At 35.4% G+C, this 14257-nt stretch overlaps 1 protein-coding gene across 1 annotated transcript; it reads left to right on the top strand.

The window, feature by feature from the left end:
- Positions 1–171: 171 nt before the first annotated feature.
- On the top strand, positions 172–13072 carry LOC115438559 (E3 ubiquitin-protein ligase TRIM21-like). Its single transcript, XM_030162247.1, has 7 exons — positions 172–236; positions 5020–5606; positions 7815–7910; positions 8035–8268; positions 10340–10487; positions 12100–12126; positions 12214–13072. The coding sequence occupies exons 2-7, from the start codon at positions 5031–5033 to the stop codon at positions 12738–12740; spliced, it is 1608 nt and encodes a 535-aa protein (XP_030018107.1). The 5' UTR covers positions 172–236; positions 5020–5030; the 3' UTR covers positions 12741–13072.
- Positions 13073–14257: the final 1185 nt, after the last annotated feature.

Here is a 14257-nt window from a genome sequence, read left to right as displayed (position 1 = left end):
AAACATCCCAAAACAGTCCAGTATTTAATCTGTGTGACCTCACTCAACATCCAACAGATAAACATCATTTAGTTCTTTATTTGCATGCTGCCATGTCAGTATGAAAAGAAAACAGGGAGTGCCTGGTTGTGTTTAAAGAGAAATGAAACTTAGCAGAGAGAGGGAAGGGCATGTGATTGGGAGGGGTGAGGAAGAACAGAAGGCTTATGACCGAGGAGCATCTCATTTGGTTAAAGGTACGTGTATTCTTTATATGCTGTGGATGATTTTTACTGCAGTACCATTGTTTATATTATGGTAAATGATCAAATGACAGATACATATAAATTAAAATGGGGTGTGGTTTGATGGTGCGGGTACATTTTAGTATTATGTTCCATGAGTCACTCCCATGTGTTGGTAAAGTGGGTGTATCATTGTTGATGCTGTGGAGCTACAATACTGAAGTCTTATTTTTTTATGCAGGAAGTATAATATGCGTGTTAAGTTATGTGTTAAAATGTGCTCAGTATAAAATGATTAAGCTGAATAAGTCAGAGCTGTAGTATTTATCATTATACCATGATTACAGGGGTGTAGAATTGGGTATGGACGCTAGGGACACACCCCTACCAATATCCAGCCACTACTGTGTACTCACTATCTTTTGTTTTGTTTTGTTTTTTCATACTTTATTTACATAATACCATATACCAATAGAACAGAGCATGGCAGGCATGGAGAAAACATAATGCTCAAGGTGAGGCAGGAAGAAATTAAATATAAATACATATATAGGTAAGTAAATTAAATAAATAAAAGTAAAGGAATAAACAAGAGAAAACAATAATAATAATAATAAAAATAATAGTAAAATAAAAATGAGTGCATGCGTGCTTGGTAATTAGGATTTGAAGGATGTGAAAAAAGAAAACTGGACATAAGACGCTTCTGTAGGAGTCAAAATGTAAGTTAGTTCAAGGGTATAGAACTGTAGAGGCTCAAAAATACAGATACTGAATAAAAGACACTATTTAATGCCAAACAGATATACTTTTTTAAACAAATGGTGTCCAGCTGAGTGGACATTTTTGTAACTCCATGAAAAATAGACTGATAAAAAAAATTCAATCGCATTGTTGTTGTTATTTTCATGCCTAAAGAGGAATAAAAACACTCAGGAAAATTGGTTTCATTCAGGTTCTCATAATTCATGCATGAAAGGGTTAAATAATAATGGATATGTTAGTCATTAGAAGAAAACTGGAGAATGCATTAAATTCTTGCATTGCCTTTAGATATTCAGATATGCATTCTAAACATGTCAACTACTGAATTTTTTTCCTGGCTATGATTGTTGACTTATTTGATCAGCTCTTCATGATATGAAATTATGATTGTAAATGCAAAAAAAAAAATCACCTTTCAGGAGTGCTGCCTTTGAGCACTTAGTGTCCCCACCAATGTCAAAATCAAACCTACTCGCTTGCATGATTGTCAAAAAGGTATAATACTGGAATTTGAAAAGGTGCATTTCCATACAGTTGTTTTTATTATTCACTTGTCAATTTGTGCATTCAGTACTGTGAATGGAAACGACCCCCCCCCCCCCAAAATAAATAAATAAATAAATAAATGAATGAATGAATGAATGAATAAATAAATAAATAAATAATAGAATATATGCTCAGAAAAGGTGGAGATGTTGGTGTATCTATAAATGTAAGAAAGTGGATTGAAAACCATTTAATGAATAATTCTGTCTGCATGTGTGAACCAATAAGTAGACAATAATCTCTACTGAATTATTATAATAAACAAACAATAAATGCCATATTTGATGAGCAATTGTAATGAAACACAACTACATATGGTGCTATCCAGCTTCAGATTTTTAGACAAAATGCATTAAAAGATCAGCTTCTGAACCACCAGCCCAGGTAGTTATTTATAATTTATGAAATACTACGTCTAATAGTCAGGGTGATTATGATGGAAACTTAGGTAATGATTTATTTGTCCAGCAGTGAAAAAAAAAAGAAAAAAATAAGGAGCAACCAAATTACCAAAGAGAGAAAAGGAGGAAGATGTTTCATAACAATGTTTTTTATTTCTCTACTGCATGGATACGATTGTTTCCTTGATTAACCTGTTTATCCGCCACTGTATGCCAGAGACAACGCCTTCTTAAATGTCCTCAGGTACCTTTTCAAATATGAACCTGATCCAAAACAGTTTGACAAAATGAAAAAAATCCCTCATCCAAAGGGTACATGAAGGAGGTGGTGGAGATTTCTACAGTCACGGAAAAAATTATTAGACCATTAAAAGTCAACAAAAGTAATGGTTATGCAATCAAGTCCTAACTCCTGTGTGTATCATGTGACTAAAACAGACAGAAAAGAAAACATGGAATGCCTAAAAGTACTGTTTTTGTCAGTACAATGCCATAGATACTGATGGAAGAACTGAAGTGATTTTGGTTATTATCAAGAAAACATGGAAAATGGATAGATATCAGTTCTGAAATTAAACTACTATGAGCTATTTTTGTTGTTATCATTATATTTGTCCAAACAAATGTACCTTTAGTTGTACCAGGCATTAAAATGAACCAGAAATTGAAGAAAACAAGGGTGGTCTAATCATTTTTTTCAGGACTGTACTAAAGCATCTGGCTTGTGGGATCTCCAAGGGTGTAGGTGGACTTGTTATTGTAACACCCCAGGCTAGGGGAACCAGAGAAAATGGCTCCCCTCCTTCTTCCAGTTTCCAATAAAAGGCCGGGCAACTACGATACAGTCCAAAATAATATGTAATACGGCTAAAATCTGCTTAGAGGTCTTATTTATGTCTATATCTATGTTCTGTTGCAACATGTTGATGCTAATATGAACTATGTTTTCAGGTCAAAAATGTCCAATTTCATCACAATTAATGCTATATTTTCATGTCACAAATGGCCAAGTTATATTTGAACTGAATTTACCTGAAAAACAAATATTCTATTCTTCCCCACCCCAGATAGTAAATATTTTGGCAGTATTATGGCATACATTTGGCATTTTTGGCTTTCTTTTGGCGTTATGAAAACCTTTAGGCTTAACTGTGGTATGATTAAGGTTATCCATAATAGATATGGAGGCACCAGCAATATACAGCTGAGTTATGGCATATGTGTGGTTAACCAAAAGACTGGACAAAGAGGGTTGTGTTTTGGCATATTTCTGTAAAGCCAAAACACTGCGCAAAGAGCGGGAATTTCTACCCAGAAGAAAACCCCACTTCATTTTAAAAGCACGATCAACACAAATTTTGGGTGAATTTTGGCCTCCTTTTGGCCTCTCTTTGGGTCAGTTTTGGCTACTTTTTGGCTGGATTATGGGGATTTGGGGCTTTTCTGGGACAATTATGGTTATATTTTGGAAGTCTGCAATTAGTTTTGGGTGAAGTTTGGCTTCCTTCTGGTTTGATTTTGGCTTGCCTATTTTGGGCCATTTAGGGCCCATACATCCGTGTAGAACTTTTTCAAATGGCATGCCACCCAGATTGCAAATATTTTGGCAGTATTATGGCATACATTTGGCATTTTTGGCTTTCTTTTGGCATTATGAAAACCTTTAGGCTTAACTGTGGTATGATTAAGGTTATCCATAATAGATATGGAGGCACCAGCAATATATGGCTGAGTTCTGGCATATGTCTGGTTAACCGCAAGACTGGGCAAAGAGCGGGATCAAGTATAGGGATGGTATGGCATGTTTTGGCTACTCTTTGGCTGGATTATGGGGATTTGGGGCTTTTCTGGGACAATTATGGCTATATTTTGGAAATCCACAATTAGTTTTGGGTGAATTTTGGCTTCCTTCTGGTTAGCTTACCGGCCGACAGGCCGTAAGTTATTGTCGTCATGCAGCATCCATCGTTGTCTGTCGTCCGTTACAAAAATTTCAATTGTCTTCTCCGAAACTACAATTCCGATTGACTTCAAACTTGGTATACAGCTTCTTTATGATGATGTCAACAAAAGTTAGTGAAATTATTTGGATCTGATTCTGGATTTGGTGCAACTTTGAAAAATGTCCCCATTATAAGAGATAGGAAGTGGATCCATGCAATAACTCAGTAAATATAAATGATATCCAGTGTAAATTTCTACAGTCCAGCCCTGATGGGGAGATGACCAAAACATAATGTCCACATGCTGATCAGGATCTTCTTCTGGATCTGGGAACTGACGGAAAATTTAACATGGGCTCTTATGGGGAAAAATTTTCAATCGTCTTTTTCTCTGAAACTCCAGTTCTGATTGACTTCAAACTTGGAATACAGCTTCTGTATGATGATGTCAGCACAAGGTATTCAAATTATTTCCATCCAGATCTGATTCTGGATTTGGTGTGACTTTGAAAAATTTTCCCATTATAAGAGATAGGAAGTGGATTGATCCAATAAATCAGTATCAATGATATCAAGTTGGAATTGAATTTTTTACAGATCTGATTGGAATATGACCAAAACATGGACTATTTCTGTAATATAATAAATACACATAACTGGGTGATAATAAATGGTATCTGGATACATTTCCCAAAGCTTTGAATTTGGCCGGTAAGCTACAGGGCCATTGGTCCTATTTTTTATTATAGTGGATAATTTTTTTGGGCTGTTGTCTTATTTCTTATAGTGGATAATTTTTTTGGGCTGTTCTCTATCTTTTCTTACATGGATAATTTTTTGGGCTGTTCCCTTTCTTTTCTAATATGGATGATTTTTTTGGGCTGTTGCACCTCTGGGCCACCGCACTTTTCTGCCTCCGTCCATAATAATATACATTATATAAACTAAATATTGTCTAAAATTAATGTTTATTTGAAACATTGTATCACAAACAAATGTCTCTATTTTGAATGTCTGGAGTCGCCAGAAATTTGTGATGTTAAAACGGGGTCACGAGCCAAAAAAGGTTGGGAACCACTGGATTAAACACATCTTTACAAACTCTTAAAACCTTTCTAATATAGCATTTTATTCATTCAGATTAATCAGACATGGCCTCAACTCCTACATCACCCAGTGAAAAAGACTCAGTGGAGCAACATCTGGCATGTTCCATCTGCACGGACACATTTAAGGATCCGGTCACTACACCTTGTGGTCACTCCTTCTGCAAAGAATGTCTAGACCGCTGCTTTAAGTTGAATGACAGTGCATGTCCCCTGTGCAAGTCTTATTTAAGCAGAGCCCCAGATGTAAACATTGTCCTGAGGAACGTTGTTGAACAGGTCAAAAAGACACCCAAGAATAATGAAGATGCATTCACTGGAGCTGCCGGTGAAGTGGCCTGTGACGTTTGCGTTGACCAAAAGCTGAAGGCTCAAAAGTCCTGCCTGGTGTGTCTCACCTCCTATTGTGCCGTCCACCTAGAAACTCACTCTTCAAATAAAAGGCTCAAAGGACACAAGCTGGTGAAACCTGTGGGGAACTTGGATGAGAGGGCTTGTCTGACTCATGGACGCCCCCTAGAGCTGTACAACAGGAAGCGGCAGAGATGTGTTTGTGTACTTTGTATGGAGGAAGGTGAAGAGGGGGTCGTCTCCACTGAAGACGAGTGGGACAAGAAGAAGGTCAGTATACACAGCAACGCATATTTATGAAATATTACTACATAGAATTTTTATAGTCACAAGCACATGAAATAAGAGTAAAAAAAGTAGATCTAATGTGTATAACTATTTAAAATGTAATTATTTTAAAGGTTTTACTTTATTTTACATTAAAGCATAGAAATCATCATCTAAAATTATCATCTGTGAGTGAAAAAAAAATGAGGTCAAAGATATCGACGTATTTTACAGCAGTTAGCATGCTAACTCAATGCTAGCCCCCCACTCTCCCATTTATATGCATACATAACTAATAAATCAAAATTGAATATTTTTTGGGGAAAAAAAAAACTCTGGCACCAAAAGGGTTAATATATCAACTATGGAGACCACACTATGACTGAAGCTAGTTTAGATCAACAGGAGCAACGCATTATTCTACCGTGAATAAATTTTTAGTTAATTCACAGCTACAACACCTCTGCTAGCATGCTAATATTGTCACGAAGCATCTAAATTTAATACACGATAAATCAACCAATCAAATTTGATTTATGTAGCGTCAAATCATAACAAAAGTGTGTATAACTATTTAAAATTTAATTATTTTAAAGGTTTAACTTTAGTTTAAATTAAAGCATAGAGATTATCATCTAAAATTATCATCAGTGACTGGAAAAAAAAATTGAGGTCAAAGATATCAACGTATTTTACAGCAGTTAGCATGCTAACTCTATGCTAGCCCCACACTCTCCCATTTATATGCATACATAACTAATATATCAAAATTGAATATTTTTTGAAAAAAAAAAAAAAACTCTGGTGCCGAAAGAGTTAATATATCAACTATGGAGACCACACTATGACTGAAGCTAGTTTAGATCAACAGAAGCAACACAATATTCTGCTGTGAATAAATGTTTAGTTAATTCACAGCGACAACACTGTGATTTTTATTACTTCTGCTAGCATGCTAATATTGTTACAAAGCATCTAAATTAAATACACGATAAATCAACCAATCAAATTTGATTCATATAGCATCAAATCCTAGCAAAAGTGTGTATAACTATTTAATATTTAATTATTTTAAAGGTTTAACTTTAGTTTAAATTAAAGCATAGAGATTATCATCTAAAATTATCATCAGTGAATGAAAAAAAAAAAATTGAGGTCAATGATATCAACGTATTTTACAGCAGTTATCATGCTAACTCCATGCTAGCCTCACACTCTCCCATTTAACTATAACTTTGCACCACTAGGGGGTGAGTGAGTCACTGATTAAGACATAGTACTATTGTTTGAGTTGGTGTCATAGCGCAGTAAAAAATATTATTAACCCTTTAAGCACCTAAGTTGCAATATTGTGACAAGTAACAAAACTAATATAACAAAATTGAATATTTTTGGAACGAAAAAACTCTGGTGCCGAAGGAGTTATTATATTAGCTATGGAGACTACACTATGACTGAAGCTAGTTTAGATCAACAAGAGCAACACAATATTCTGCTGTGAATAAATGTTTAGTTAATTCACAGCGACAACACTGTGATTTTTGTTACTTCTGCTAGCATGCTAATATTGTTACAAAGCATCTAAATTAAATACACGATAAATCAACCAATCAAATTTCATTTATATGGCATCAAATCATAGCAAAAGCATGTATAACTTTTTAAAATTTTTATTATTCTAAAGGTTTAACTTTAATTTAAGTTAAAGCATAGAAATCATCATCTAAAATTATCATCAGAGTGAAAAAAAAAATTCAGGTCAAAGATATCAACATATTTTACAGCAGTTAGCATGCTAACTCCATGCTAGCCCCACACTCTCCCATTTAACTATACCACTTTGCACCACTAGGCGATGAGTGAGTCACCGATGAAGACATATTACTTTTGTTTGAGTTGGTGTCATAGCGCAGTAAAAAATATTATCAACCCTTTAAGCACCTAATATTGCAACAAATAACGTAACTAATAACAGAAAAAACAGATTTAAAAAATTCATAAAAAATTGAAATTTTGACGTATTTTTCCTAAAATGTAATGACATTTTGGTATGAATTCAACCAGTAGTTCCGCTGTTAGAGTGCTAACAAACAAACAAACAAACCAAAACCAAAAACAATACCCCTTGCCTCACCTTCATGGGGCAGCATAATAAGGTATAAAAAAGATATCTGACATTAGGATATTAAACTTTTTTATTTGTGTCTACAGGCTAAGCTTGAAAACACTAAAGCAGAGCTACAACAGAAAATTGAAAAGCGAAAGACGAAAGTGGATGAGATTAATGCATCTGTAAAGAGCTGCAAGGTGAGACAGAAAGAAGAAAAGTAGGCACCGATGTTGGATTGTCCTAAATGTAGATGTTTATTGATGACAAATGTCTCCGTGAAGTTTTTCAAATGTTAAATGGAGCACTGATTCCACCTTTTAGGACATGTTGGACTCTGAGTGGTGTGACATTGAGGATGTTTTCACTGCTGTTGGTGCCTTAGTGGAGGCAGCCCAGGCCAAAGCTCTTCAACCACTGGAGGACAGGAGGAAAGTTGTGGAGAAAGAGGCTAAAGAACTAAGAGAGAAATTAAACACAGAGATAGATCAACTTGAAAAGACTATCTCTGAGCTGGATGATATATCTGCATATGAGGATCATATTCTTTTCCTGCAAGTAAGTAAAACAAAATTATTGACCCAACTTTAAAATGCACCTTTTTAATGGCATTATTTATTTATTTATTTAATTGCGACTATTGTGTGACCTTATAAAGGGCTTCCATATAGTGTTCCAAATTCTCAATATCAGGAGGAACTCGCCTACCAGAAATAAGTACCAATACCACCAGTGAATCAACGTTATGTACCCACAGACTGTATCACTCACTGAACTAGGAGCACTCAGAGAGCGCAGACCTCCACCAAGGCAGATCAGTGCCCCCCGCCACCCACCCCCGATCACCAAAATTTAATCATTTGTTCCTTGTGCCAGTATCAACATTTCCTGAAAATTTCATCCAAATCTGTCCACAACTTTTTGAGTTATCGTGCACACAGACAGACAGACAAACCAACGCCGACAAAAAGCTAACCTCCTTGGCCGAGGTAATAAAGTGTAAAGCTCATTGTTTATACACACTTGTATCATGGTATCATCAGGTTTTCGTCTTCAATCTAAAAATCATAGAAGCCTATTTTGACAATGGGTCAAAATAACACTGTATCTTATAGTTAGCTCCACCAAGGAGGTTATTACCTCCACCAGGAGGTATTGTAATCACTTTACTTTGTGTGTTTGTTTGTTTGTTTGTTAGCAAGATAACTCAAAAAGTTACAGACGGATTTTCATGAAATTTTCAGGAAATGTTGATATTGGCACAAGGAACAAATGATTAAATGATTAAATTTGGGGGCTGCCCCCCCCCCCCCCCCCAGCACGCACAGGAGGTAGATCTGTCTTGGCGGAGATCTGCACTCTCCAAGTGCTTTTCTTGTTGGGGTTTGTCTGTTTGTTTGTTTGTTTGTTTGTCTGTTAGCAAGATAACTCTAAAAGTTATGGAAGGATTTTAATGAAATTTTCTGTAAATGTTGATACCGGCACAAGGAACAGGGGGTGATCTGGGGGGGGTTGCTTTTCTAATTTATATCATAGCTCTGTTAGCTTAGCTCTGCTTTTAGACAGAAAACAGCCACAGTAAAACCATAAATCCCCTCTGTTTTCTGTACGTTTGTGTTGCCAGTAGATGAACAGATGTAGGGACTAAAGATGGAAATTAGCTATAATCTTGCGTATTGGCACATATTGTGTTTATTAATATGGACTGTCGCATTGAAAAATTAGAAAAGCACTTGGAGAGTGCAGACCTCCACCAAGGCAGATCAGCCCCCTCCCCCTCCAATCACCACCAAAATTTCATCATTTCTTCCTTGTGCCAGCATCAGCATTTCCTGAAAATTTCATCAAAATCCATCCATAACTTTTTGAGTTATCTTGCTAACAGACAAACAAATAAACCAACATGTGTTCAGAGAACGCAAACCTCCGCCAAGCACCCTGAACGGTGTGCATGTGTGGATCGACTGTTTCTGTTTAAATTAAACAGTTTCCAGGTTGTTCCATACGGCAGAAGAAGCTGAAGCTTGGTACCAGTCATGTGTATGTCAAATTATATTCAATTCTAATCAATATTTGTTGAATTATAATGAAAAATGTGTGGTAAATGGGATTTTCAATGTTAAATGTAAATGTCCACAGAGTCCACATTCCACAGTGGATGTGGACAATTTTGTGCCAGATACAAGATATTGTTCTAAGCTACTGGCGGATCAAATTGGAGGCTAATTGGAGTCATTTTGAATTTTTTATGATTTTTCGAAAATTGCTCAATGATGAAAGATAGGAAAATTGTAGATGTTGTGACCTTGCTGTGACCTTGAACTTTGGCCTACTTGGTCCAAAATTTAATGGGTTGGTCCCAGGGCCTAGGCCTATCTGTGGGTACAGTTTGGTAAAGATGGTTGGAATAGTTTTCCTGTAAAGTTTCTAACAAACATACACGCAAACAAACAAACACACAAAGCAAAGTGATCGCAATACCTCCTGGCAGACGTAAAAACAGACAAACCCCGATGAAAACATAACCTTTTTGGTGGAGGTAATAAACTTCAACTAAAGGTCATTTTTAACATTTGAAAGTGTAAATACTACATTTCAGCTCTACTGATACAACCCCCCCATCCCACAGAAATACCCTTCTCTTCAAGAGCCAGATGACATGAAAGACTGGACTGAAGTCATACTGGACACATCGCTGACGTTCGGCACCATGAGAAAAATCACAACAACTCTGATGGAACAGATTCAGCTGGAACTTGAAAAGCTGACCTCTATTGGTAAAAGTGAAATAAATGGTGCAATATATTAACTAGTAAAACAATATAGTTAATAATTAATGCACGTTATTGACGCTCCTTTGTACCGACTGCCATCAGACTGTAAAACAGCAGCTTGGCTTGAATTATATCCTGCTCTAAACAGACTTTTCTATTTGTCAGTTTCACCTATAGCACACTTGTTATTTTTTTATTGTCGTTGTTACTAATTATGTCGTTTTTAGTCAAATCTTTACAGTTGTAGCTTTTCTTTATCTTTCTATTGTATTTGATGCTTCTTTTCTTGTGCTGGTATACATTTGAATTTCCCCCCTTGTGGGATCAATAAAGTAGATCTTATCTTGTGTTCTCTTGTGTTTTCTTGTCTTGTCTTATCTTATGTTGTCTTATCTTGTCTTATTTTATCTTATCTCGTCTTATCTTATCTTGTCTTACGTTGTCTTATCTTGTCTTATTTTATCTTATCTTGTCTTGTCTCGTCTCGCCTCATCTTATCTTGTTTTATTTTATCTTATCTCGTGTTGTCTTATCTTATTTTAGCTTATCTCATGTTGTCTGATCTTATTTTATCTTATCTTGTCTTTTCTTGTCTTATCTTATTTTATCTTATCTTGTCTTTTCTTGTGTTGTCTTGTCTTATCTTTTATCTTGTCTTATTTTATCTTGTCTTATCTTGTCTTATTTTCATATTTTATCTTGCCTTGTCTTGTCTCATCTCGCCTCATCTTATCTTATTTTATCTTATCTTGTATTGTCTGGTCTTGTCTTATTTTATCTTATCTTGTCTTATTTTATCTTATCTTGTATTGTCTGGTCTTATTTTGTCTTGTCTTATTTTATCTTATCTTGTGTTGTCTGGTCTTATCTTGTCTTATTTTATCTTATCTTGTGTTGTCTGGTCTTATCTTGTCTTATTTTATCTTATCTTGTGTTGTCTGGTCTTATCTTGTCTTATTTTATCTTGTCTTATTTTCTTATCTTGTCTTGTCTCGTCTTGCCTCATCTTATCTTGTTTTATTTTATCTTATCTCGTGTTGTCTTATCTTATTTTAGCTTATCTTGTCTTTTCTTATCTTATTTTATCTTGTCTTATCTTATTTTATCTTATCTTGTCTTATCTTGTGTTGTCTTGTCTTATCTTTTATCTTGTCTTATCTTGTCTTATTTTCATATTTTATCTTGTCTTGTCTTGTCTTGTCTCGTCTCACCTTATCTTATTTTATCTTATCTTGTATTGTCTTATATTATCTTAACTTGTGTTGTCTGGTCTTGTCTTATTTTATCTTATCTTGTCTTATTTTATCTTATCTTGTCTTATTTTATCTTATCTTGTGTTGTCTGGTCTTATCTTATCTTGTCTTATTTTATCTTATCTTGTCTTATTTTATCTTATCTTGTGTTGTCTGGTCTTATCTTATCTTGTCTTATTTTATCTTATCTTGTCTTATTTTATCTTATCTTGTGTTGTCTGGTCTTATCTTGTCTTATTTTGTCTTATCTTATCTTGTGTTGTCTTAACTTATCTTTTATCTTATCTTGTCTTAGTTTTATCTTATCTTACCTTGTCTTATTTTATCTTATCTTGTATTGTCTTATCTTATCTTATTCACAGAGGTGAAGAGGATTCCACAGTTCAGAGGTATGTGCTCTATATGCGTTTCAGAATCTATCACAAGTACATTTTTAGACTTCAGTCTGAGAATTGTTTCCATCTTGTGCTTCACAGTGGATGTAAAATTTGATCGGAGCACAGCCCACCGACGACTCGTTCTGTCTGATGACGGAAAGGAGGTGAAAGATGGAGGAGAGGACCAGGAAGTGGATGACGATCCAGGGAGGTTCGATCTATTTGGCAGCGTCCTGGGGCTCAGCGGACTGACCTCTGGGAAGTCCTACTGGGAAGTGGACGTCCGAAACAAGGCCGGCTGGGATCTGGGTGTAGCCAGAAAAGATGTGGATCGAAAAGGCAAACTGACCCTGAACCCAGATCACGGTTTCTGGGTGACTGTTCATTACGATGACGATAAGTACGCAGCTCTGACCGTCCCACCGGCGTACCTTGGCCTGAAAGAGCCTCCTAAGAAGGTGGGGGTTTTCGTGGATTATGAGGAGGGGCTTGTGTCCTTCTACGATGTGGTGGCCCAGTCTCACATTTACTCATTTATTGACTGTTCCTTCGGAGATAAGCTCCTCCCATATTTCAGTCCGCATGTAAAAGATGAGAAAAACACTGACCCTTTGATTCTGTTGTGAATAACCTCTGAAACAGGTGTTTGAGTCTAAGTTTGCATAGATTTGCTTTTTTTTGTAATTTAAGTTTAGTTTTTGTTAGATAATTAACATAACATAATTTAGTTTTTGCTGATTATTTTACGTAACTAAATGATCTTTTCATAGCTCGCTTTAGTTATATTTCATTAACCAACACAACCTGATTTGTGTTACATGCAGGGGTGTAGAATTGGGTAGGGACACTAGGGACACGTCCCTACCAATATCCAGCCATGCTGAGCCACATTATGTAATAAATTCCCATTATGTAAAAAATTCCCATTATGTAATAAAGTTCAAAATGTAATAAGAATGTCACGTCATCTTGTATTAAAGCCGCATTATGTAATAAACTGACGCATTTTGTAATAAACTATGTCAACACATTATATAGTAAATTTTTTCACATTATGTAGTAAGTTATTACAATTTGACAAAATTTATTACAAAATGCACTTGACACATTTTTATTTTAAAAAAAAAATGTAATAGCATGGTTCATTATGTAATAACAATCCAAATTAATATAATTTCAGAGCAATTTAGAAGAAATCACAGGAGCTACAGTTAATGTAATCAGAACTTTAACCATACAGTTTAAAGATGCAAATAAAAATGTGTCAAGTGCATTTTGTAATAAATTTCTCAAATTGTAACAACTTACTACATAATGCAAAAAAATTTACTATATAATGCATTGAGGTACTTTATTACAAAATGCGTCAGTTTATTACATAATGCGGCTTTATTACAAGATGACGTGACATTCTTATTACATTTTGAACTTTTATTACATAATGGGAATTTATTACATAATGCGGCTCAACAAGCCACTACTGTGTACTCACTATCAATCCAACCGCTGTCCGTCGTGTTTAGACAATGATTATGGCACACAAAGGGTTAACAGTCGGCCTCTGGTAGAAGTCCCGCCTCTAACCTAAATGTCACTCTCCGATTGGCTCTGCGGTTTTGCTACATGTGATTGTTCGTCCCCGCTGTCACTCAGTCTACTTGTAAAATGAATCTGCTACTTGGACAGTTGAACCATTTAGTGTAAGTTTTCAATATGTTTACATTTGTTCTGCTTGGGTCACGTCAGCTAGATGGATTTGAATATCAGCGGTGTCATTCACATTTACTTTTGTACATGTGTCTGTTTGCGTCAGTGCGTGGCGTGTCTGCTCGGTAATTAGGATGTAAAGGATGTCAAAGAAAAGAAAACTGGACACAAGACACTTCTTTAAGAGTCAAAGTGTAAGTTAGTTTAAGGGTATAGAACTGCAGAGGCTCAACAACACAGATACTGAATAAAAGACACTATTTAATGCCAAACAGAAACACTTTTTTTTTTTCCAGTTATTTTTACTTATTATTTTCATGTATTTCTATGGAAAAGAGCAGCTGTTTAAAAAATACAAATAAAGAAAATTAATGGGGGAAAATACAATAAAACCTCAGATTGTAAATGTGATTCTAGATGTGATTTTATCTATATT

Source organism: Sphaeramia orbicularis, chromosome 18 (genome assembly GCF_902148855.1).
Source record: "Sphaeramia orbicularis chromosome 18, fSphaOr1.1, whole genome shotgun sequence".
Taxonomy (NCBI): domain Eukaryota; kingdom Metazoa; phylum Chordata; class Actinopteri; order Kurtiformes; family Apogonidae; genus Sphaeramia; species Sphaeramia orbicularis.
This window is presented reverse-complemented; position numbering and strand designations above follow the sequence as displayed.

Bases quoted from the DNA above. Each gene is read 5' to 3' on its own strand.
- LOC115438559 (XM_030162247.1), top strand. From the start codon at position 5,031: ATGGCCTCAACTCCTACATCACCCAGTGAAAAAGACTCAGTGGAGCAA. The intron at 7,911-8,034 runs GTGAGACAGAAA...TCCACCTTTTAG, and splicing joins CATCTGTAAAGAGCTGCAAG to GACATGTTGGACTCTGAGTG. The intron at 8,269-10,339 runs GTAAGTAAAACA...CCCATCCCACAG, and splicing joins ATCATATTCTTTTCCTGCAA to AAATACCCTTCTCTTCAAGA.